The sequence below is a fragment of the Ceratotherium simum genome, chromosome 20 (assembly GCF_057802395.1).
Source record: "Ceratotherium simum simum isolate JZ-2026a chromosome 20, ASM5780239v1, whole genome shotgun sequence".
In the NCBI taxonomy this organism is placed as follows: Eukaryota; Metazoa; Chordata; class Mammalia; order Perissodactyla; family Rhinocerotidae; genus Ceratotherium; species Ceratotherium simum.
In genome coordinates, this window is record NC_141919.1 from 24433052 (window position 1) to 24456967 (window position 23916).

Consider the following 23916-nt stretch of genomic DNA (forward strand, 5'->3'; position numbering starts at 1 on the left):
TAAGAGGCGGTACCAGAATGATGTCCTCTTTTTATGACTCTGGACATAGGTGTGTCTGGATGTGACTCCTATAATGTCCACAGTCACCTTGTGCCTCAAGGGGGGCTGCCCTATGAGGGAGGATGGCAGGGCAAAGGGAGGGAAGAACCTCAGTCCTTGATGAAATCACTGAGCCACTGAGTCATCAATCCTGAAGTCCACTCTACCTCTGGACTTCTTGTTATGTGACATGATAAATTTATTTATTGTTTAAGTTATTTGCAGTCAGGGTCTTATGTTACTGGCAGTCAAAGGCACAATTTAACTTCCACAGCAACATCCTGGTGTATGTCCTGGAGCTCCTCAGCCTGTGTGACTTCCCACATGTGTCCTGGCTGCATATCCCAAGGTGGAGGCCACCTCAGAGCAGCTCCTGACATCAGTTCCTGACCAATTTGCTGTGACTCCATGGGGGTTCTGGCCTTATCACAATTATGACAGAACGGCTTCATGAAAGACTGAGATTTCCAAGGTTTTCCTAAATTCAGAATATACCCTTGATATTTGCAGGGATGTGCTTTGAGGTCACTTTCAAATTTGCAAATACTATGGTAATGTAATTTCCCCCCAAAACAAAGCAAACTAATAGTAAGTTATCCCCTTTGAATCTTCAGTCTATATAGGACTGGAATCAGTAGTAAAGTTACTAAATTCCTTCACTAAAATAAACTCTATCCCAGATGACATTATATCATTTTTAGCACCATTTACTAAGAACTTACTTAAATTTCCAAAAATAATGTGAAGAGGATGAAAAACAATTTATAAGGAATACATCAGGAAAGTTATTGATTACATGAAGAGGCATCCTCTGATTGACAAAAAGATACTCACTTCCCCACACCCACTTTATAGCATATATCTGTGTCAAATTTGTGCTTCAGCAAAATTACAAATTCACAAATATTACACATCTTTGGGATTGTTCAAAAATTGAGAAACATCGATTTTTTGAATCCTTAAAAGCCATGCGTTTTATCTCTTGTGCCCAGTGCTATAGACTGATAACGGCTTCCTCAAGTGTGGGCCTGAGGAGGACGGTGAGGCCACGTCAGCGCTCAGCCGGCAAGAGTGCTGGCATTGACTATGAATGTCTGCCTGAGGGTGGGTGGAGGCCCTGGCAGCAGCCATATTGTTTCTGCAATCCAGGGTTTATATAGTTTCTGGGTACCAGGCTCGAAAGGCAATTCGAACATTGTCAGGCCTGATTCCATAATTCCAATTCTTAACTTCAGGATAAATTTATTTATTTAATCAATGTACATTTCTTGAGTATTTTCGATACATTAGGCATACTGTTAAGCACTGTGGGAAATTAAAAAAAAATCAGACTCAGATCCAACTCACAGAGAACTTAGAAGAGAAAAATATATGTGTGTTTAGGGTATGAAGTGATAAAATGCTGCAAGAAAGGATTAGATAATGGGAGGGACAGGAGATACACCAAAGGTGGGAAGAGGTCCTTTTAGCCAGCGGGGAAGGTGGTCAGCAAGGCAAGCTGGTGAGGGCGTGTGGCAACGGAGCCTCGCAGTGATGTGAGTGAGTAAGATTGTTGGAATGGACAGCATGGGAGGACTATTTCAAACCGAGTGGCCAGAATGAGCAAAAGCACCCGAGTGGAAAGCTGAAAGCCGTGGGTGACTGACTGACTGATGAGAATATGTAGTTGCTGTTTATTCCAGTCCCCCCGGCAGAGTGAGCAGGGTTGCCTGTTGGGCTTCAATTAGATTGTCCTGCTGATGTGACATCCATTTTTATAAGGGTCGTTTGGGCCAGGGGAAAACCTGCTCTTTGGAAAAGATCATCTTTCATCACCATTTGACGGATGACATATAACAAATGTCTTAAAGTAAAGGAGAGGCCTCGTTGGTATCTCACGCTGTACATTTTTATTGTAAACCTAAGAGAACTGACAAAGGTTCCATCTTTATTTTCTTAGCTGCATACAGAGTCATCAGATATTGCCAATGAAGAACATTCCTGACATCATATTATTCCATTACATGAATAAGGCAAAAATTCTTTAACACCTTGCTGAGCCAGGAACTAGCTGTTGATTTGTTGAAAATATTTGTGAAAACAGAGTAAAATTGCAAATAGATCACTCTTAACATGCTCTTATGTCATACATGTGCACACATACAAACATGAGGTAGCGTTTTGTTAAATTTCTTTTTTAAATACTTCAAAAATGAAAGCAATGCTGTTGGCTTTACTAAAATAATAATAAAAATAAAAACCAAAAAAAAATTGTTCTTCAGCTACATGCAGAAAGCTATAAAGAGCCAGTCTAAGAAGCACCAAAAAATAGACTTGTTAATAAAATGCACGTTTTAGAGTTACGGAGAAAAAAAGAAATTGAAATAAACCTAAACATCCTTGTAAAACTTTGAATGCATATTTGGAACATGAAATATGAACTTGGATGTCGAGGGACTTCTCAGGCCTTCCTTTTACTTATTGATTGGCTTGTGACTATCTTCTAAGCAAACCTAAAACAGAGAAGGTGACTCTGTGACACTGACGTAATTAAGTTCTGCCCAGACCCAAAGCTACAGGCAAGCCAGGTGCCTTCGTGTCCTCTCCCTCCCTCCTCGTCCCCTCCCCCAGCCCCCTTCTCATCCCATGCCCTTCCCTGGAGCTTTTATGGGCAGCCTCAGATCTATATTTACCCACTATATTTAGTAAGTTTGATTATGCACAGCCTAAATTCAGATCTGACATGATGATCCAGATTTTTGTTCACTGAAAGAACTTTTTCTTTTTTATAGGTTTATAGTGAAAGTTAAGCATCAACTTATTTCTCTCTTCTTGCTAGTCAATAGGCCTTACTGTTCTCCTATAGAAGGCTCTGCTTGTGCATCTGCCATGCCAGTTCTTTCCTGAGATTTAAGTCTCCACTCAGCTGCCCCCTCTTCCAAGAGGCATTCCAGACCATTCCATGTAAATAACACCCACCTCCAATCCCTGGCCTTGCTACTGTCTAGCATATCACTCTGCTTGTTTTCTGCTATCCCTTTATGTAGTCCGTCTTTTTGGTAAGATTTATGTAACTGAAACATTTTTTTACATGCAGTAAAATTCACCCTTTGTAGTGCACAATTCTCCGAGTTTTGACGAATGCATACAGCCATGCACTGCCACCACTACAATCAAGACAAAGAAAAGTTCCATCGCCCTGAAAAATGTTCCCATACCCCTTTAGAGCTAACCCTCCCCAAGTCCAGCTGTGATCTGTTTTCTGTATCTACAGTGTTGCCTTTTCCAGAACGTCATGTAAATGCCATCATATAGTATGCAGCCTTTTGAGTATGGCTTCTTTCATTTAGTATAATGTATTTGAGACTCATCCGTATTATTACATGTATCAGTACTTCATTCCTTTTTATTGCTGAAAATTATTCCATTGTATGGATGGACCACTATTTGTTTATTGATTCTCCACTTGAAAGATACTCTAGCTGTTTTCAGTTTTGGGTGATCACAAAGCTGCAATAAACATTCACATATAGTTTTCATTGCACTTGTGTGAATACCGAGGAGTGGGATTGTTGGGTCATATGGGAAGTGAATGTTTAACTATATAAGAAACTGTCAAACTGCTTTCCAAAGTGGCTGTCCCATTTTGTATTCCTACCAGCAATGAAGGAGAGTTCTAGCAGCTCCACAACTTCCTCAGCACTTGGTATTGTCAGAATCTTTATTTTAGCCATTCTAGTAGATTTGTGGTAGGATGCCATCATGGTTTTAATTTGCATTTCCTTAAGCACTAAGGATACTGAACAGCCTTTCATGTGCTTATTTGCTTTTCTATCTTCTTTGACGAAATGTCCGTTCAAATCTTTCGCCCTTTAAAAAAAATCATTGTTTCCTTATTATTGGGCTTTTTTGAGAGTATTATATCACAAATTCTTTTTATATTCTGGATACTAGTTTTTTTTTTCAGATGTATGATTTCCAAATATTTTCACCCAGCTTGTGATTCATCTTTTCATTCTCTTAATGTGTCTTTTGATGATCACAAATTTTTAATTTTGATAAATATATCTATCATTTTTCTCTTTTCATGAATTGTGTTTCTGGTGTCATATCTAAGAAATCTTTGTCTAACTCAAGGTCACAGAGATTTTCTTCTAAAAGTTTTATATTTTTAGGTTTTACATTTCAATCTTTGATCCCCTTTGAGTTCATTTTTATAGATGGTGTGAAATACGGAAGTTCATTTTTTTTATTGCAGACTTATGTCCAATCATTCCAGCCCCACTTTTGAAAGACTATCACTTCTCCATTGATGTGGCTTTGCAACTTTGTTGAAAATCCATTGACCGTCTATGTTTGGGTCTGTTTCTGACCTCTGTTGCATCCCATTCATCTACATGCCGTCCTTTCGTCAGTACCGCTCTGCTTGATTACTGTGGCTTTGTAGCAAGCCTTGAAACCAGGCAGACAGTACTCTGTTTATCTTTCAGAAAACTCACCACTATCTGAAGTCATCTGTTTGTTTACCTTGTTGATGTCTGTTGAGAAACATCAAACCGTGAGACTGTCTAGAACCACGAAACCAGGGAGTTTGTACCTAACTCATTCTCTGTTATACCCCAGCACCGACAAGAGTTCTTGGCACACCACAACTGTTTAATAAGTTGATTGAAAAAAAGTAGGAAGGAAAGCAATATTTAAGTTGAGGAAATCGAGGGAACTTATTATTTTGGGGGAAGAAGGATCACATTGTTTTGTGAGAAGCTGTGAATAGAATAGAGGCTTGGTTTATGTGCTAGCACGGAAGATTAAATGCTCTGTAGACCATGGCATTTTGATCACAAGCTCAGTTCTTTTAGGACTCATCAGGAGCTCCATGGGGCCACATTCATTCACTCATTCGTCAAGCATTTATCTAGCACTTACTGTGTAAGACTGTGTTACAAACAGCAGTAGGCAAGATCTTGCGCTCAAGGTATGAGGGATGGCAGACAAATAAAACAATAATCGAGGCAGAGTCTTCCAGGTGCCCTAAAAGTGGTGTCTGCACAGGGCTCTTTGAGTGACGTGGGAGAGGCACCTTGGGCCTGGAGGGCTTCTCAGAGGAGGGCACACTTAAGGTCTCAAGTTGCAAAAGGAAGCTCTGAGCCCCAGCTTCCCCTTAGAAGAGACACTTTGTAACAATGTACCACAGGTTCTCTGGGCTTGGGGTACTGGTGGTGGTGGTTTTATGGATTAACTGCTCTAGATCTCCCAACCAATGCTCTCTTCGCACCCTCTGCCTCTCCTTCAAGACAATTATTGCAGTTACGACGACATAATTACTAATGCAGTTAGCTACTTAATGCCCACTTCCCTCCCAATACAGTGCGAGCTCCATGGAGACAGGGACTACACCCACCCTGGTCACAGCTGCATTTCCACAGCCCCGTGAGAGGGACCCAGACTGCGTGGGAGCTGAATGATGCAGGACTAGTTTACCCGAGAGCTTTCCCTCGCTGATGAAGTCGTTTTGTCCCTTTGCTTACTTTTGGTAACAGCTGTTTGCTCTTCTTTTATTTTCAAATTACTTTAAAATAATTGTCAAAATAAAGCCCCCCATAAGGAAAAACAGAAACTTGCACATTACGTGTAATGGTGGGTGTTCATGTTTTTAGTAATTAATTTGTTGATCTTGAGATATTTTTAGTATGTGACTGATCCTCAGATGGTATTGGGGATCAGCTGAAATACAAAAATGAATCTTTTGCTTTTGTGTGTCAGTAGGGTCTATTGGGCCCTAAAAATGGGTAGAATAAAAAGCAAATGGAGAGAAAGTTATTTATTTTGGTGCTAAATTACCAATAATTCCTTTGGGTAATGCCATCTATTTTCCTTCTCCCCAGTACGCACATACACACACTCACACACACACCCTTGTGCTGCTTCTCGGTTGCTGCAATAGCAAACTGAGGTCGAACGTGGGGGAGGAGGAGAAAGGTATGACCACTGTTGAACATTTAACTGAGCATCTACTGTGTGTTAGGTACTCTTCAAAGATTCTGTCATTTAGTCTATGTCTCCATTGAGGATACTGAGGCCAAGACATAAGGGGAGGGATGGTGAAGAAACATAATCAAGATCTGGAATTCCCAGGAGAGTCAATTTTTAAGCACCTTTAACTGCCTAATTAACTATGTCAGTCAGACCTGCTGCTGAGCGAGAGAAAAAGGGAAAAGGAAAGGCACCTGGCCCTCACTTGACAGCCCATCTGTTCTGACAGGGCTATGGCCATCTTGAGTATCAACAGACCTTTGACAAGCTCGCACTCTGACCTTGTGGCCACTGTGTTTGTGCCTTCATGCAACGCAGGGGCTGGTCAAGGCCAAGGCCCTCTCTGGGTGATTTTCTGGTTAAAACCTCGTTCTTGTAAGAGGAAGTGGAGGTGGGACTCAAGAGTGATGAGTTGACATGGTTCTTGCATTCAAAAGGTGGGTTTTCTAAAACCTTACAAAAATTCATTTTCTTCTCCAAAATCCAAATGATTCCATTTGCAATGAACTACAAATCATCGTCCACTTATTTCTGAGAGAGGTGGAGAGCAGAGAACAGGAAGAAAAGGGAGGAAGAAAGGAAGCTAGCATTCACCGAGCATCAATTATGTGAACTATTAAGTACTGGAACATGTTATGGAAATCCTGGCAGTCTCCCAGTGACGTATTTATTGTTCATCCCATTTTACAGATGAGAAAACTGAGGCCTAGGCAAGTTAAATACTACTAGTGAGTAGTCAGTCTGTTCTCTCTGATGCCCAAATCTGTGCCCTTTGCTTTACACAGCAGGATTACATAGAGGGGTGGGAGTGAGGACTCCCTCCTTCCCTCAGAATTAAAGATGGGATCCATATCCCTAATTGGCAATAGGTTTCAAAGATTCATACCATGTGTGACAACTTGCATACGACATACACAATTGCAGGCTTGTCTGTGTTTTTTCCTCCCCTGCTTCAAGGTCAAAATTTCATTTTCCCGTCTCTGCCAAAGAATTCTTGGTGTGGTTTCCTGAGTTTTCTCTTCTCTTCAAGCTTTTCAATACTATAGAGACATGATGCTTTGAATAAAAGCCTTGGGGAGACATTACAATATGAGGGAAAAGTCTCTTTTTAATAAGGAAGTTAAGAGTGACAGTGTCCAGTGGTTTTATTTGTATGGTTGATTTCATGTGTGGATTTTTAATTGGCTCATACTGAGTAGGTGTAAAGATGAGTTTTTCCAGAAACATTTGTTGTATCCATCTCATTGTGGCAAGTTCTTTCTATCAGACAAAATCTGCATAGATTCTAAAGAGAGGCATGTCCTGACTTACATAGTCTAAAAAACTGTCTCACAAAATGCCCTTTAAATGGACTCCTGTTTTAGACATATTGGAATAACTGCTACAGAAAGTCATCCCTTAGTGAATGAGATCAAAGGAGATCATCTTTAAACTCTACATTCTGCAGATGAGAAAACCGAATGCCAAAAGGAAAGTGACTTTGCCTGGGGTCCTGCAGCTCGTATAGCTCCGCTGGAATGAGAATTCACTTTGTAGGACTTGCCAGTGTTCCTCATTTCAGGATCAGATTGTTATAGACTGAATTCTGTTTAATAGAACACAAAACATTCAACTCCATATCAGGATCCAAGTCTCCTCAGTGAGGAAGAGTTGCTTTTTCTCCTCTTAGGAAAGACGGAATTATTTTGAACCTCTCCACTTGGTCATCCAGTGAATTGAGATTTTATATACATAGGTGTGAAACGGATGAGAGCATTTCTTACCTAAAGAAAGGATTCTTTAAATCGAGGATGTTCCCAGATCTGAAGCCCGTCTGGTTCACCAGCGCCACGATCTGAATGTCATAGCTCTGTCTGTGTGGCAGAAAAAAATAACACCTCATCTCACAAGGCTGGTTAACTATTCAGACACATTTAGGGCATCTTCTACACATACCTGCTTCATCAGGCTTTTAAGAGTAAGTTTGGCATCTTATATATGTTCGTATGTATTTATTTGGATACTATTAATATTAGTAGAGGCAACTGAAGGCCTTATTTGTTAGAGGAGTTTGATAGCTATAATTTCTTGATCTAAAAATTACAAAGGTAATGGTACGTCTGGGTGGTCAAAGTGATTTTTTTTTTTTAAAAAAAAGCTTTACCAATATCAATGACAGAATTGGCTTTAAGTAGCAGAGACACTTTATGGGTCACCACTGATGTACCAAAACAATCTTAATCATGGAAGGATTGCTTAAGTTAAAATCTCAAACTGACATAAAACAGCTAACAAATGTGACTGATTTTAAGAGGCCCCAGACGAAGGCTCATGCAATTACAGTGAGAAGAACCGGCTGATAAGAACAAGTAATATCACATATCCTTGATGACTAATCTAAAGGGGCTGTCTTTGTGGGACTTTGGTTAGTGATTCTCAAGAATATATGTATTTCTTCTGATTATAAAAATGTTACATATTCACTGTAGAAAAACTGAAAAACAAGGAAAAATAGAAAATAATCCATAATGTCACTAGATGAAGATTCTTTTAGCTAACATTAGAGTATTTTCTTTCTACGCATTTTTCCCTCAGTGTATTTACATGTGTAAATTTTTAGCAAAATGATGCTTAAATATTCCTTCAGATCACCTTATTTCATTTAACACTAGCAAGCATTTATCCTATAATTCTCGACAATGTATTTTCCAATAGCATTATATGGATATAGCACAATTTATTTAATAATTCCCCAGTGTTAAATATTTATATTTTTATAACAACATATAAAAATGTTATATGGGGATGTAGCATGGTACACCGAAGTGTGGAAGAAAATATTGAAAACAAAAGTCTAGTTTTATGATAGAAATTCTGCTGCAAAGGACATTCTTGTAATACTTCTTTATGTCCCATCTAGGATTATTTCCTTGGAATAAATTCTTACAGGGAGACTCACCACGCTAAAGCACATAGACATATTTAAGGTTCCTAGCACTTACTGCTAAAACTTCTTCCAGAAAATGTATCAAATTACTTCCTCACCTACAAAGTATGAAAGTGCTAATTTCATTACACTTTTTCCAGTCCTTAATGTTTAAATGCTAGGGGTTAAAATATTATTGATTACTTTAATTTGAATTTCCTTGATTACCATGCTTCTTTTTTAAATTCCAGAAATTAGTGAGTGATATAAATTCCTCCACTGCCACTCCCACCTTGTCATTACCAATAGTGGCCTGGTAGGCGTAAATATAATGTCAGGTCCCGTGAAACTAGTAACTCAAGTTCTAGATTTTATTGGAGCCAAACAAAAGAAGAGGAAAACATAGCCATACATCAAAAAAAAAAATCAGTTATGTCCTTTGATCCTATTTCAACTCATCTAATTGACTCAGAACTTTTTTTTTTTGTTTTAAAATGTTTCTTCCATGACACCCACATCCAATAGTTCACCGCATTTGTGATACTTGAAGGGAGATTCGAGGAGAACCAGACACTGAGACAATGAGCTCCTTGGGAGAGGTGCAACGCCTGCTGCAGTCATAGAAAGGCTGAGATCAGCCTGGTAAATAAGTCAGGGAGGGACACATGCACACATTTTACCAAATGAAAGACGTCTCTTAACAATATTTGAAGTAACTAATATAGAACTTAAAGCAGAAACTGGGTACTCCAAGGTATGTGCAAATGTATGTGTTTATGGATGCACATATGCGTCAGATTTGTCACCACTAAGAACTGAGTGGTTCCTGGTGTGGTTGGGAAGAACAATGAGGAAGTTCTTGCTGTAGGGTCTTCAGCAAGGCTCTTTTTCAGAATACTAGATATGATAACACTGTCACTTTATATTCACTTTTCACAACCCTCTCTTTCTTTTCCCATCATCAAAGTCCTATCTTCCCTAATGGAAGGAAGAAAGAGTTTCATGCCACGTCATGGCTCAGTCCGGTCAGTGAAAAGCAGAAATTTGTTCTCAAAGCTCTTCCACATGTGTAGGCAGGGAGTGGGGAGTGGGGGAGGGGTTAAGGGATGAGGTGGAGGGATGGTTTGGTTCACTGATTTGATAGTGATTCATCTAACCAAGGGAGAATGTGTCCCTGCCTAAAACTGCAGGAAAATAACACATTTTCTATCCCAGGAGCAGTGTTATGCTGGTGCCAAGATACCCTGAAGGCCAACTCCAAACCCAATAATTAATGTGCAATGTTTATAAAGCAACCAATAATGGACAATCTTCCAAGACTTTGTCTACAGGACCCTAAGTAACTATTAATCCTTTGGAACCAGTTATTTGGCAATGTATATTTAAAAAAAACCTAGTTTTTTGCCTGACTTAGTCATTTTACATCTTATACAGACAGAGCAGATGATGTGACTGGGGATGTACCTTAGTTCAAGGATTGAAAACAAAATCATCACTTTGTATACCAATATTTCTTTTGTCATATTCAAGAAGATACTGGAAACTTGAGAACAACATATACAGGACATGTCTTTCTGGAGAATGTGGTAATTCATGATAATTTCATCTTAGAGAAAAGAGAAGATGCAATAGTGGGATAGGCTTAGTGCTGATCATCAAGGAAGAATGGGATGGAGAAACAGAAGTGGCAGGAAGGTTGGGGAAAAATGGCCCAAGTTATTTACTGATAGATAAAGGAAGGAATGAGAACCTCAGCAGGCATGGACTGTAGACCAGTGTTCTTCAAAGGGGTTGCAGTGTGCCCCAGAGAGGATGTGGGATGATACACTGGAGTGTGGAAGAAAATACTGAACTGTTATTTTTCATTTTTTTAGTTAGCTGTTACAGTGGACTGAACTGTGTCCTGCCAAAGTATATGTTTAAGACCTAACGTCTGATACCTGTGAGTGTGGTCTTATGTGGAAACTATGGTCTTTGCACACGTCATGAAGTTTAATGAGATCATACTGGGTTAGAGTGGGCCCCAAATCCAATGACTGGTGTCCTTATAAGAAGAGGAGAGGACACAGAGATACACACAGGGAAGAAGGCCAAGTGAAGACAGAGGCAGAGACTAGAGTGATGCAGCTACTGGGAACACCAAGGATTGCCAGGTACCATCAGAAGCTGAAAGACACAAAGAAACTTCTTCCCTGGAGCCTTCAGAGGGAGTGTGGCCCTGCTGGCACCTTGATTTCAGACTTCTAGCCTCCAGAATTGTGAGAAAATAAATCTTTGTTGTTTTAAGCCACCTGGTTTGTGGTAATTTGTTATAGCAGCCCTAGGAAACCAATACAGTTGTTTACCAAAAACATATTGAACACTAGTGAATTCACCAGGTAAATGCTGGATTCTAATCACCAGCTAAGAGTTAAGATACCTCTTGTGTTCACCTAGTTCCTCAGGTGTGGTAAGGTGGGATGGTTCAGTAAGACTCTGATTACATCTTAAATAATGTGGTACGACATCACTGAGTAAATACCAACCATGTGATGGACACATAGGTCAGAGCTAGAAGAATCTGAGTAACGTTGTAGAACAAAGAAATGTCACTTAAAGCTGCACCAGCACATACTGTGACTTCACTGCCCCTAATCGTGCACAACAGTTTCCCCCTATAATTCCTTCTGATGCACCTGTCCAAATACATAGCTTGTAAGAGGTTTCATCTCAGGTGAGGTCCAAGGTAGAGCAGTTTAATGATGACCATCAGGAGCAGCACTTGAAGCTTCCAAAGCTTTATGTCTTTGGTCAGCATTTTTTCTAGTTTTATAAACCACAAAGCTCATCAAATTCTCTGCAAACCAAGTCTCTGGCAAACCTGGGTAGAGCAGGCCTTCAAAAGGATACAGAAATTTTAAATTATGTTTCAAACCATTTTGGCACAGGATAAGTGGCTGAGCTAGATTCAACCATCAGCCTATATTTATTTTTTTCTATTCATTCTTTTTGTTTCTATTTTCGTGTCTTATAAAATACCACTGTGAATTTCTATATGTGTATTTATATAGACATGTCTATGCATCTGTGTGTGTGTATATATATATATATATATATAGTATATATAGATATACATACATATCTATCTACCTATCTATAGAGAGAGCACTTAGTTTTGTCCTATGATTATTACTGTAGTACATTCACATAATTAAAAGATAAATATTAGCATATTTGGGGGGCACATACATAAAGTGTTTTTACTCATTAGGGGCACATGATCAAAAACTTTGGAGACCACTTCTATGAACTTTAGGGATAAAAATTTCATAAAGTTCATAGAAAAGATAAGTTCTATTTTATTGTCCAGAGCAATAAAATGAATGACAGCTCAAGAATGATGGGAGGCTGTCAAAAATAAAATGCTAACAATACAATCATAAATGGTCCTGGCAGGGAAGAAAAGGGCAGTCATTGTCACACCTGTGTGGTTGCAGAGGGTCCTCCCAGGAGGTCAGAGTGTAAAAGGATATTTGACCATAAAGGAGCAGGGGATCCTATCCAAGGCAGAACAATGAGGTAGCACCTTACTGAAAAAATAGTGTGAAAATACTGACACTCAGGAAGTGCTGAGGTTTGCAGAAAATACCAAGGAAAACAGTAATTTTCAAACAAAACATTTGATGAGATATAATGAGAGTAAGGAAAAAAATAAGGGAAGAGGCAATGGAACTAAGATTTACTGTGGACCTACTATGTGTTCATTACTATACTATGTTCTCTCCTTTAATATTTGCAAAAGCCCAGTGAGACAATTACTGTAAATTCTACTTTACAGATGATGAGGTGAGGATACTGGGGTGCTAGAGAGATCCATGAACATGCCCAAGATCACTCATGTACCAACCAGTATGGAGAAGAGACTGGACAGAACCAGAATACGTCAGACTCCAAAACCCGCTCTCTTCACTACACAAGGCTGCTGGTCTAGCAAGTTAAAGAACTTCCTCCCTCCCTCCCTTTCTTCCTCCTGCAAAGTATTGCACACCCAGGATATCTTAGCATCTTCTTTCAATTGTGCCAGACTAAGTTCTTAATAATAGAGAGATCATCAGCTTACAACTCCTTCATTCAGTCGTCATTCCACATTGCCCAGTCTCTGAAATAGTAGTACTAAGTGAGGAAGGATACACCATGGAAAAGGACTCAGGCCCTCTTTTTGGGAAGCTCATACACAGGCAAATAACAGCAATACAACATCGGTCTTATAATAAAGGTATGGAGGGCTATAGCCCTGGGAGTCATGAGGCAAGTGAGTGAGGTAAACGGTTTGCTTCCTTCTGACCTATTAGGGGAATGAAGGAGAGAAGGGTAGAATAATACGCCTGATAAGGATGAAACTCAAGATATGTCAGAAGAAAGTAATGGAAGAAGAAGATGATTTAAATTCACTCACCTACTTACACCCTAAGATACCTTAAAATATTAACTCACTCTCTCCTTCTGTGCTGCCGCAGAGTCATACTGCTTCCTGCAAATATGGCTCCTCCTGTGATTCTTTAGGTAGTTCTGCACGTTCCAGTTCCAAGAGCCTTTCTGCCCAAAAGCCTTGCTCACCCCAGTTCCTGTACAAGATGCTACAAACAAGAAATAAACCTTTTGCATTTCAGAATATGCTCCTCACCTTCAGGTAGTGTATTTTTGTGAGCCCTTTCTGAGATGTCTCTTGCCCCTGTTCGCATTTCTTCACTGAAGTGCATGGTGTATCCCTCCTCACTTAATACATTTCCAAGTCTGTGAACTCACGAAATAGAAATAGAAAAAAGTAATGGAAGAATAAGATGATTTAAATTTACTCACCTAATTACACCCTAAGATACCTTAAAATATAAATATTTGAAAGCAAAAGAATGTTATCCTAGTTTTCAGAAAAGGCAAGGTCCAAAACTCCAGGCAGATGTTGGCTACCACTTCTTAGCCTTTTTTTTTTGTTTTAGAACTGGTCATTAAACAGATGGCTTATGAGGATTTAGGAAGAAAGTGGTAACTTCCAGGATGAACATGGCATAAGTCAGCATTTTCTAGTTTTCCTCCTGGAAGTCATTCAAAAACAAGGAGAACAGAAACACACTACAGACCACAGACCTTATTTTCTATAAAACCATGAGAAAGATATGATTTGACATCTCAATTTATGTGTAAGGGCTGCAAAAGCCCTTGAGATTGGTTGTAAGCCACAAGGGAAAAAGTATAAAAGAAATGCAAAGAGGGGCATGAGAGCCTAGTGGCAGCACATCTCAGAAAGTGCTCACAAAAATACACTACCTGAAGGTGAGGAGCATTTTCTGAAATGCAAAAGGTTTATTCCTTGTTTGTAACATCTTTTGCAGGAACTAGGGTGAACAAGACTATTGGGCAGAAAGGCTCTTGGAACTGGAACGTGTAGAACTACCTAAAGAATCACAAGAGGAGCCATATTTGTAGGAAGTAGTATGACTCTGTGGCAGCACAGAAGGAGAGTGTGTGAGTTGAGAAAAACAGCATGAAGCCTATCACATCTCTCCTGCCACAGGAACTTCTTTCTTGTAAATTACTGTCCAGAAAAGTGTCCTTAATTGGATGATGAACAATCATAATATCAATACAAAGATATTATTAGAAAAAAGTAGAAAAAGAGTCACAAAATTTAGTAACAGATGAAAAGCATGCATCAGGTAAATGATGCCATGGCACAGATAAAAATGTAAGCAAACATTTTCTTATAAAATTTTAAAACCACATTGAAGGCTTCACTTCTATGAAGGAAGTAATAACTTTTATGAAGGAAGACCATGATGCAAAAATACAATAACTCAAGGAAGAGAAAGAGCTGAATGTGCTAATATGGAAATGTCTTTGAGATGTACTGTTAAATGAGAAAATTAAGATGTAGAAAACAGATACGGAATGCTACCGTTTAGGTATAAAAGCAGAGGAATATAAAATTAAAAATATATACATATATAATTCCTACAGCGTGTTCTAGTTGTATATCCAAGATGAAACTCTAAGAGGATATGCAAGAAACAGCAACAGTGGCTATATGGTGGTGGAGGAGGATGGGCATGAATGGGGTCCATCATTAAGAGGAAGACTTTTCACTGTAAACCTTTTCATACATTTTTACTGTGAACGGTGTGACTGTATTATCTGTCAAAAAATTAAATAACCCATTAAGGAGATAGAAAGTTATAATAACTAGAGATCTAGCACAGTTTTACTAAAAAATAATGAGAACTATGTCCAATTAGCTTCATTTCCTTTTTTGGCAAGGTTATTGGACTGGGCTGTGGGGGTGAGAGCAGAGATTAAGCTCATCTGGATGTCACATTCCACAAAAGTTGTATCCTATTTCCTTCTGGCCTGGCTGGAGGAATGAGGGCTGGACTAGAGGTGGGTGGATTCTGAGCTACTTCCACGACCGAATTCAAAAGGTATGGATTAGGCTATGCAAATTTTGATGGAAGATTACATCCTGGGTCTCTTTCTGCTTAATAATTTTTAAATAAAAATTTGCCTATTAAATTTGCAAATGATACAAAATGGTAGGAATCAGTAAGCACCCAGCATCCATCAGAACACATATGCTGTCTTATATTTAGTTTTGGAGAAATATTTTAAAGGGGACATTTATAAGCCAGGTATTTCCAGAGGGGAGGACTTAGAATTTCAAATTATTTCAAAATCACTCTTATAGGAGGGAGGAGTCGAGGATGTTACCCTGAAGACAGGGAGACCAGGAGGATGTTTGGTAGAACTCTCCAAATATTTGAACAACTGCCATTTGGAGGTTAGAACAGACCGATTTCTTTTCAATTCAGAAACACAACTAAGATCAATAAGTAGAATTTATAGGAAATAAGATATAGGGTCAACAGTGAGAATAACTTTTTAATAACTAGAGATGTCTCAAGTAGAAGACATCAATAGCCAATGATCATATGAAAAGTTACTTAACCTTATCAATAATTAAATAAATGGAAACAAAACCAATGAGATGCAACTTTAAAAATTATTTTTGGGTCTATTATATTGGCAAAAACCATGGGGAGTGATAACATCCACTGATTTAGGGAAAAATATGGAGAAATGAGCACACTTATCCATTGCTGGGGTGAGTGGAAATTGGTGCAACCACTGAGATAGATAGTGTTTATCAGATGGTAACATGGACATACCCTTTGATCCAGCATTTCCATCTCTAGGCAATTCATTTGGAAATACTCACGTCAACTGTGAAAGCTATATGTTCAAGGACGTGTACTGTAGGATCTTTGGCAATGGAAAAAAGACTTGGAAGCAACCTAAATATCAATCAATCAGGGATTTTTAAAAAGACATTATAGTATACCCATGCTCTTGACTATGCATGTATTAAAAAGAACAAAGCAGATCTATCTGTACAGATTCAAGACTTAAAGTGAAAATTTAAGTTGCAGACTGCTAGTGTAATCTTCCTGTAAAACAGCAACAGTAAAAAACCCCACAATGATGTTATTTTTTGGTACATACACAGAAAATCACCCGAAAGGATAGAGACCAACGGGTCACATCTGGGGAGTGGGGTGAGGGGTGGGAGTGTGGGTAAATTTTATACACTTTTGTAGTTTTGAATTTACATGTGAGTATGTTAAGTTTTTGTAATTAAAGACATAAAGACTTCAAAAATGGAAAGGTTGAGGGGTCGGCTCAGTGGTGAAGCGGTTGAGTGTGCGCGCTCCGCTTCGGTGGCCCGGGGTTCGCGAGTTCGGATCCCGGGTGCGCACCGATGCACCGCTTGTCAGGCCATACTGTGGCGGCGTCCCATATAAAAAAAACAGAGGAAGACGGGCACAGATGTTAGCCCAGGGCCAATCTTCCTCAGCAAAAAGAGGAGGATTGGCATCGGATGTTAGCTCAGGGCTAATCTTCCTCACCAAAAAAAAAAAAAAAAAGGAAGGGGTGATTTGTGAGGAGGTGAGGTCTCTGTCACTGAAGTGTTCAAGCACAGGCCCAAGGAAGGGTGGGAGGTAGGGAGGGGAGAAAGTTGAATGAGATGACCTCTGAGCACCCTTAATGTCCTGAGAGTCTGTGAACCACTCTGCTACTCCTGTGTCCTCTAATTCACCCAGGGGAAGCTCCAACAAGATGAAAGAAAACAGAGCATTTTAAAAATGAGATAAATCAAAGTAATCGCTGCAGAGACCTCGTGAAACCCATTACCAGCAATCAGTCCTGCCTGACACACCGTACCCCGCCCCTACAGTGCCTTTCCCCCCGCAGCACAGGTCGATTTTACTGTACTAAATTTGGGAGTGTGTGGCTAGAAGACGTAAGTTAGGCCAGGAAGCTGCCGTGGGATTTAAAGAACTTGAGAATTCAAGCCTGTGGCCAGCGCTCCCAGGAGCTGATGGATTCCCTTCCTTCCTCCAGGTCAGGTGGAGAACGCTGCCCTTGAGTTATCAGAAGCACCTCTTCCTTACCACCCTCAGTGCAAGGGTGACATCTGCTCTGCAGGCTTTGTAGCTGAGGGCACCTGTGCAAACTCAGCCGGACCTTTGTAAAGCTTGCTGTCCATTCCTCAGTGCTGGAGTCTGGGGGGCCAGCCAGCTTCCTCCCGCCCCCATTCCTCGGTGCCCAGCAAACAGAGGTGGGGTCACGTCTGTACTTCCCTGCTTACCGTTTATTGGCTACAAACAGCACTCTCCCTGAGAGGGTCTCTCCTTCCTTGGCAAAGAGAGGAGTCTGAAGAAGGCACCGCACCTGATACCAGTGAGTCAGAGGCTCGGTTGGGGCTGTTGACAGCCAAACCGTTACCCTGTGGGGCAAGAAAAGAGTTAAAAGCCAATTATGGTACAGGCCTATATTAATAAATTGGACTGGGCACTTAGGTTGATAAGTGGTTTTGTTGTTTTTGACTCATGGAATCTTTTTGAGAAGGATAGCTCAATTTACTGAGGAGTTACTATGTGCTGGGTACTGTACTAAGAGCTTTATTTATTAGTCCATTAAGTCTACCCAACAACCCTATGAAGTAAGCCCAGAGAGGTTAAAGGACTTGCCCAGCATCACACAGAGGACGATTGGAGAGGCAGGCTTCAAACCCCTGGACTTGGCCACTCTGTCAATCTGTATTTCTGAATCAAAGTTCATTAGAAGCCCAATAGGTAACAGAGTTAAACTGGGAATTGATATGTTTGAAAAGTCTAGCAGGGTGAGCAGTGTGGGAGTCTGGCCTCTTACTGTCTCATGCCAACCTGTCCAAGGATCCTGACCAGGCTTCTGGAAGCAAGAAAACTACTGGAGCAGATGGCCTCTACTCTCCTTCTGGGTCAGACTACCTGCGTGTGTTTGTGTGTGGGGGAGTGTCTAGGTTGAGGTTCTCCAGTTCCTATAAAGGAGTGAGAACATCTTGGTGTGTTTCAAACACTGAGGTCACCTGTCCTGGGGTTGGCAGTGGTCGTTGGCTTGTAGGGAGTAGGGTGCACATTAAGCACAGGGCAAATTCCTAGAGGGTCAATTTTGACTTGAAGATTCTGGGGGGATATTTTACATAATTTAACTGCTAGGTAATGTAAACCACTTTTATATCAAAATATACTCAGCTATCTGATGGAGTAGAATGTAAATTTTCTGCAGCTTTTTAAGATAAAGCGTTTAACTTCAAAGAAATTTCCCCTTTGAAGCAGGCCACTTCAAGTTTATCTCCCTTCACCTTGCAGAAACAAGTTCATTTCCTTGGGATATTACTGGGGCAAGGTGTGGGTTCTTTGAACAAACGCGCCATGTGGAATAGGAATGACCTGCACGTCACTTTCTTTCTCTCTGCCTATCAGCCAGACAACACTTCCAGGGAGCCCTCCTCTCCTGAGCTCCCCGAGCTTTATCACAGACCCACGGGCACTTCCTTCTCAGCAGGTGCAAGGATGAGCCTGGATGTTTTTATAAGGAGTGGAGGAGAGTGTAATATACAAGTTTTCCCTTTGCCTGGTCATGTGACCCAGATCAAATCTCTTTGCTTGTTGGACACACGAGAAAGGCTGGGAAGAGAGTAGGGAAGTCAGGAGGAGAGCAGAGATTTGGGGGTCGTGGGAGCGGCGCAGCCCCTATGAAGAACAACAAACACTGACGATCAACTTATAGGTGGTCTTTCTCCTCTTTTCCTGGCAACTTTCAAACTTTTGCAGTAGGGCAAAAAGGGGTTCACGGATGGAGAATTTACCTAATGTTGCAATTAGTCTTAGTAGCACATGCCGGCCTGGTCTTAAAGAAGCAATCTAGGTTGTGAAACTGAAGACTGTGAAGCAAAGTGGGGGAAAGTATGACTCGAGGTATTACCCAGATACAAGAGGCTCTATAACCAGGTGGGATGGAAGCCAAGGCAGGGCTTGGGGGTCCCCCACCTATTCTGGAAAAGAACAAGAGGGTCGATAAAGCACAGACCCTCTCTTACTCCTCCAAATCCAATTGGCTTAAGAAGTTTTATAATATTTAAGCCAGAGTCAATATGACACTATGGAAAACCATCTCACTTTCACTTCACTCTAAAACCTAAAAGTAACATCAGTGCTTATTTTCTTGAAAACTGGAGAAACAAGTATTATTGTTGTTGAAATTAATTTTTAAAAACTTTAAAGTTATGATTACAAACAGTAGAGGAGAGCGTGGGATACAGCAGGCGAAGAAGGGGGTGATACATACAGAGATCCAACAAAGGCCACGTCAAACCAGAAGGCCAGGCCGTGGACGAGGCCAGACTGTGCCATCTGAAACACAAAGGGGATTTCTACTCTGCAGGGAAATAAAAGAGAGAGAGAAAGAAGAACCACTTGGAATTATTTTGTTGTTGACAGGCATCCTAGATACATTTGCGAGATCAGTGGGAACATTCACAGAATATTTTCTCTTTCTCAAGAGCTTTTGCCTCTGCAGCAAGGTTCTCTCTGTGGGTGATTAGTGCTTGGATGACACCGCCCATTTGAGAATGGTGCTTCTTGACAAAACTCAGCAAGGACCACACCACTATGCTGCGGTGACCCAGAACTCCACAGGGTGCGGGCAGCCTCTGGAGCTGGGTTTGACTACCGAAGAGGAGGACGAGTCAGGACACAGGGAACAACCACCCTCCTAGAAGCCTAAACATAGACTGTGGAAACTCCCCTCGGCAGCTGTTCAGGCCTCTAAAAAATGAAGTGCATCACAAGGGGGAACATGAGGCTCAGAAGGTCTTTGTCGTAGTTCATTTATTTTTCAGGGAGGCAATTTAACTTCTCACCAGGCTACAGTCAGAGTCATGCAGAAGTGGCCATGGTTTATACCAAATGCAGAACAAGTGAGAACAGAAAGAACACTGCAAAAGATACAACAAAATCTAGATGCCGGACCTGCTGTAGCTGTGGAACCTTGGAAAGTGACTTAAATTCTCTGAACCTCAGTTTCCTCATTTGTTGAAGCCAAAATCTCTCTTCTACTTCCCTCACAAGCTTCCTGTGCATGTCAAATGGGAAAACAAAATGTATGTGAAAGTGCTTTGCAAACTTTAAATCTTTTAAACTAAATCTTTAATTGGTTTCACAATTAAAAGATGATATTATTGGTCCATTGCTCGGGCTGTGTCACTCCAAGGAGACTTATTTTAGGGAGTGCTCTAGAGATTTGCAAAGGAGGTTGCATATTATTTGCATGTATGGTGCACCCCAGAAGCCTAATTTCTTCTACCCTGCAGCAGTCAGAGTATTTCTAGAGTTTTCCACTGTACTTGTCACATTGAATTTGTTGGTACTGCATTGTAATTATTTCTTCCCAGTTTTTGCATTTCTCTCAATGGACTATGAGCTCCTCAAGGGTAGACTTTAAAAAACTACTTTTCGTACCTGTGCACGCACCAGCATAGTACCTGGCATCACAGGAGAATCTCAATCAACATTTGCTAAATCAATGCCCAAAGGAATGGATGACATCTCTGGAAAGCCAACAGAGACAAAATTTTCAAAAAATTCCCTGGGACCCAGGAGGTAGCCCAGAGCAGCAAATAAAGCCAATGAAAGTCAGTTTTGTCTGGATCTGTGGTCATTATTAGAGTTGTCCTCAAACGCCAGTTCTCTTGCTCCGAGCATACAGTAGGACTGCATTTATCCACTCACTGGAGCTCAGGCACTGCCACGTGATTTACTTTGACCAGTTAAATGTGAACAGAAGTGAGTTGTGTCATTTCCAGGCAGAAGCTTCTATTGCCAGTACATACTGCCATGCTCCTTCTTTTTCCTCGGTGACCAGCATTGTTCCAGATAAAGGCTGCTGTACCAGCCTGACTGCTGGGGTTGGTGATGCTGTGCAGAGCTAAAGCTAGTGCACAATGGCCAAAGAGTGCAGGGGAGTAAGATACCTGTGTTATCATAAGCCACTGAGGCTTCTTGTTGCTGCAGCGTGTTCTAGCCTATGCTGACTGATACAGGGCCCTTTGTGCATCATGATCTCAAGATGGCTGATGGTCTGAGTTAGCCAGCTGCCCCTTCTAAAGTCTGACCCTTGCTTCCTCAGTAGTCCAGGCAGACTATAATCTGGCTGAGTTCTAAATTTCTTACCTAGAAAAAATTATGAATATTGATCTTCTCAGGGAGAAAAGGGCAAAATACTAGCAAAAGGTCACCCAAAGAGAATTCCTATCACCATCTGAGAAATGAATCCTCATTTCAGAGGCTCTTCAAGTGGAGGGAAAGAGGGCAAAAACTAACATTTACTGAGTGCCCTCTTTGAAAAGAAGCCAGTGCCTGCAAATCACTTAGCATATAGTACCTAGTATTTAGCAAGCACTTAACAAGTTGTAGCTTTTCTTGTCATTATTACGGGCACTGCCTGGGAACGTGGCTAAAAAGCCCAGACTCTGGAGCCGACTGAATGGTTCAAATCTTGGCTCTAAGACACTTACTAATTCTGTGACCTTAGGCAACTTACTGCTCCATTCGGCCTCATATTTGTCCTTGGTAAATGGGGGTAACAATAGTACCATTTGCATAGGGTTGTCGTGAGGATTAAATGAGTCATTATAGTTAAAGGGCTGAGAACACTGCTTGGCTATATAAATACAAGCTATTACTATTTAATTTTTCTCATTCAATTCTTAAAACAATCCTATGAAGGAAGCATCCTTATCCTTATTTTGCAATAAATGAAACTAGTATTGATGCACTGTTCCTATGTGTGACTCATACCCAAAATCTCTGCTGTATGTGAGCAGGAAAACTCTGCACTGAAGTTCCGGGGATGGGAGAGGTGCAGAGGAGATTTTAGAAACCAAGAGCGAAACTGATTTTGTACAAACCTGTGGAGATCTGCTTCTTCTGCATCCATAAAGTTTACTGTGTACTTGACTGTCCGAGCCATCAAAATCCTAATGTCAAATGTGTCCTTGGGAAAAAAACAACAAAGATGTTATCTTTCTGTCAGGATGAACTGAACTCAAGCAGGATTGCTGTCTAGCTTTCCTCCTGAAATTTTAAGTCAACAAGAGTTACAATTTAGAAGGCATGAGCTTAATGAAAATAACATTAATAACAAAAAGCTACATTTATTTAGTGCTTCCTATAGGCCAAGCACTAAGTGCTCTGTGCTTCACTACATGCAAAGTGCTTTACTAGGTTATATCATTTAATCCTCACAATGTTGTGGGAGTAGGCATTTGGTGTTTTTTCAACCATCCAGAATTTACCTCTTCTCCACATTCTAAGAATTATCATAGGAACTTGGTCCACTCTCAGCTCCAGGTACAGCGTGTGACCCCAGCTTGGCCAATCAGAGCATTACTTTTTCCCTGAATACAGTGATCGGTTCACAGATGGCACATGACCCACGGTGGAGAATGGGGCTCCATCTGAACAAATTCTTGGGTTTTGCCTAAGTTATCACGAAAAGGCAGACTCTCTTGTGGGACTCAGAGTTGTAAGAATCCAAGGCTGGAACTTCTGCAGCCATAATGCTACCATGAGGGGAGATCTTGTCTAGGAACAGAGTTAAATCAGAGGGCATAGAGATAAGTGATGAGAAGAGAAAAATTAGATCCTGGTGACATTGTCTGAACTTCTACAACAGGTCCATGAAATAAGCTCTGTCTCCAGGCTTTGTAATTTTTGAGGGCCAGTAATTCCATTTTAGCTTAAGCCACTTTGAGCTGGGTTTTCTTCCACTTACAACTGAAACAGTTTCAGATAATGCAAACTTAAAGTGGTCCAAGGTTACACAGCTAGATGGGGCCACAGTTGAAACCGAAATCTGTTTGACAGCAAAGCTCCTGTTCTAAGCTATTTATTATACAAAGCTTCCTCTTCTCTTATGCCTTGGGCCAGCAGAATCAATGGGAGGATGTGAATTATTGACCAAGTATGAGGGCTGAGTGTGCACATGGGGTGGGTCAGGGCAGTGCGAGAATTAGAAGTTACTTATTGAAAGGCAGTTAGAAAATCTCCTTGCTTTCAACAATATCATTCTCTGAGAATTTTCTTAATTGATTGGGAGATCAGAGCTGGAAGACTTGGAAACATAGTGCTCCAAGAGCACTTTCTTCTCTTCTGCAACGGCTCAGCACGGAGCCTGGCAGCACAGTGCATCTCAGGTGCATGAGTGAGTGAATGAATCAATAGATAAACACGCGGGGAGGAAGCCTGTAAAGAGAACACACTTACCACTATGGGCTGTCTGAAGTATTCGTCCACTGCAGCACCCCGGAGACTGGACAGGTTGACCCCATAGAAGCACTCCTGATACCTGAAATTGGTAGCACAAAGAATCGCCATGCATCTTGTCCCTTCCCTGAGTCCCCAAGCCCCTCACAGCTGTGACGTGCTGTGGGGCTGCCTCACAGGTCCTCTAAGTTAGCCCTGGAGCGACTGTGAGAATATCTGAAGGGCAACTGGTCTACAGGGTATGGTAGAGAAGGAAACTCTCTCTAGAGAATCTGCAGACCCGTA

The 23916-nt window shown here is 40.8% G+C and overlaps 1 protein-coding gene across 1 annotated transcript in view; it reads right to left on the reverse strand.

The window, feature by feature from the left end:
* Positions 1-1911: 1911 nt before the first annotated feature.
* LOC101396145 (histone-arginine methyltransferase CARM1-like) overlaps positions 1912-23916 on the reverse strand; it is a 244928-nt gene continuing 222923 nt past the window's right edge. The window contains exons 8-13 of the mRNA XM_087444209.1: positions 23632-23713; positions 22275-22360; positions 19655-19744; positions 17634-17771; positions 7815-7904; positions 1912-2531 (exon numbers count right to left, since the gene is read on the reverse strand). Of these exons, the coding sequence (XP_087300335.1) occupies positions 2522-2531; positions 7815-7904; positions 17634-17771; positions 19655-19744; positions 22275-22360; positions 23632-23713 (496 nt within the window). The 3' untranslated portion in view covers positions 1912-2521. The remainder of the gene's footprint in view (positions 2532-7814; positions 7905-17633; positions 17772-19654; positions 19745-22274; positions 22361-23631; positions 23714-23916) is intronic.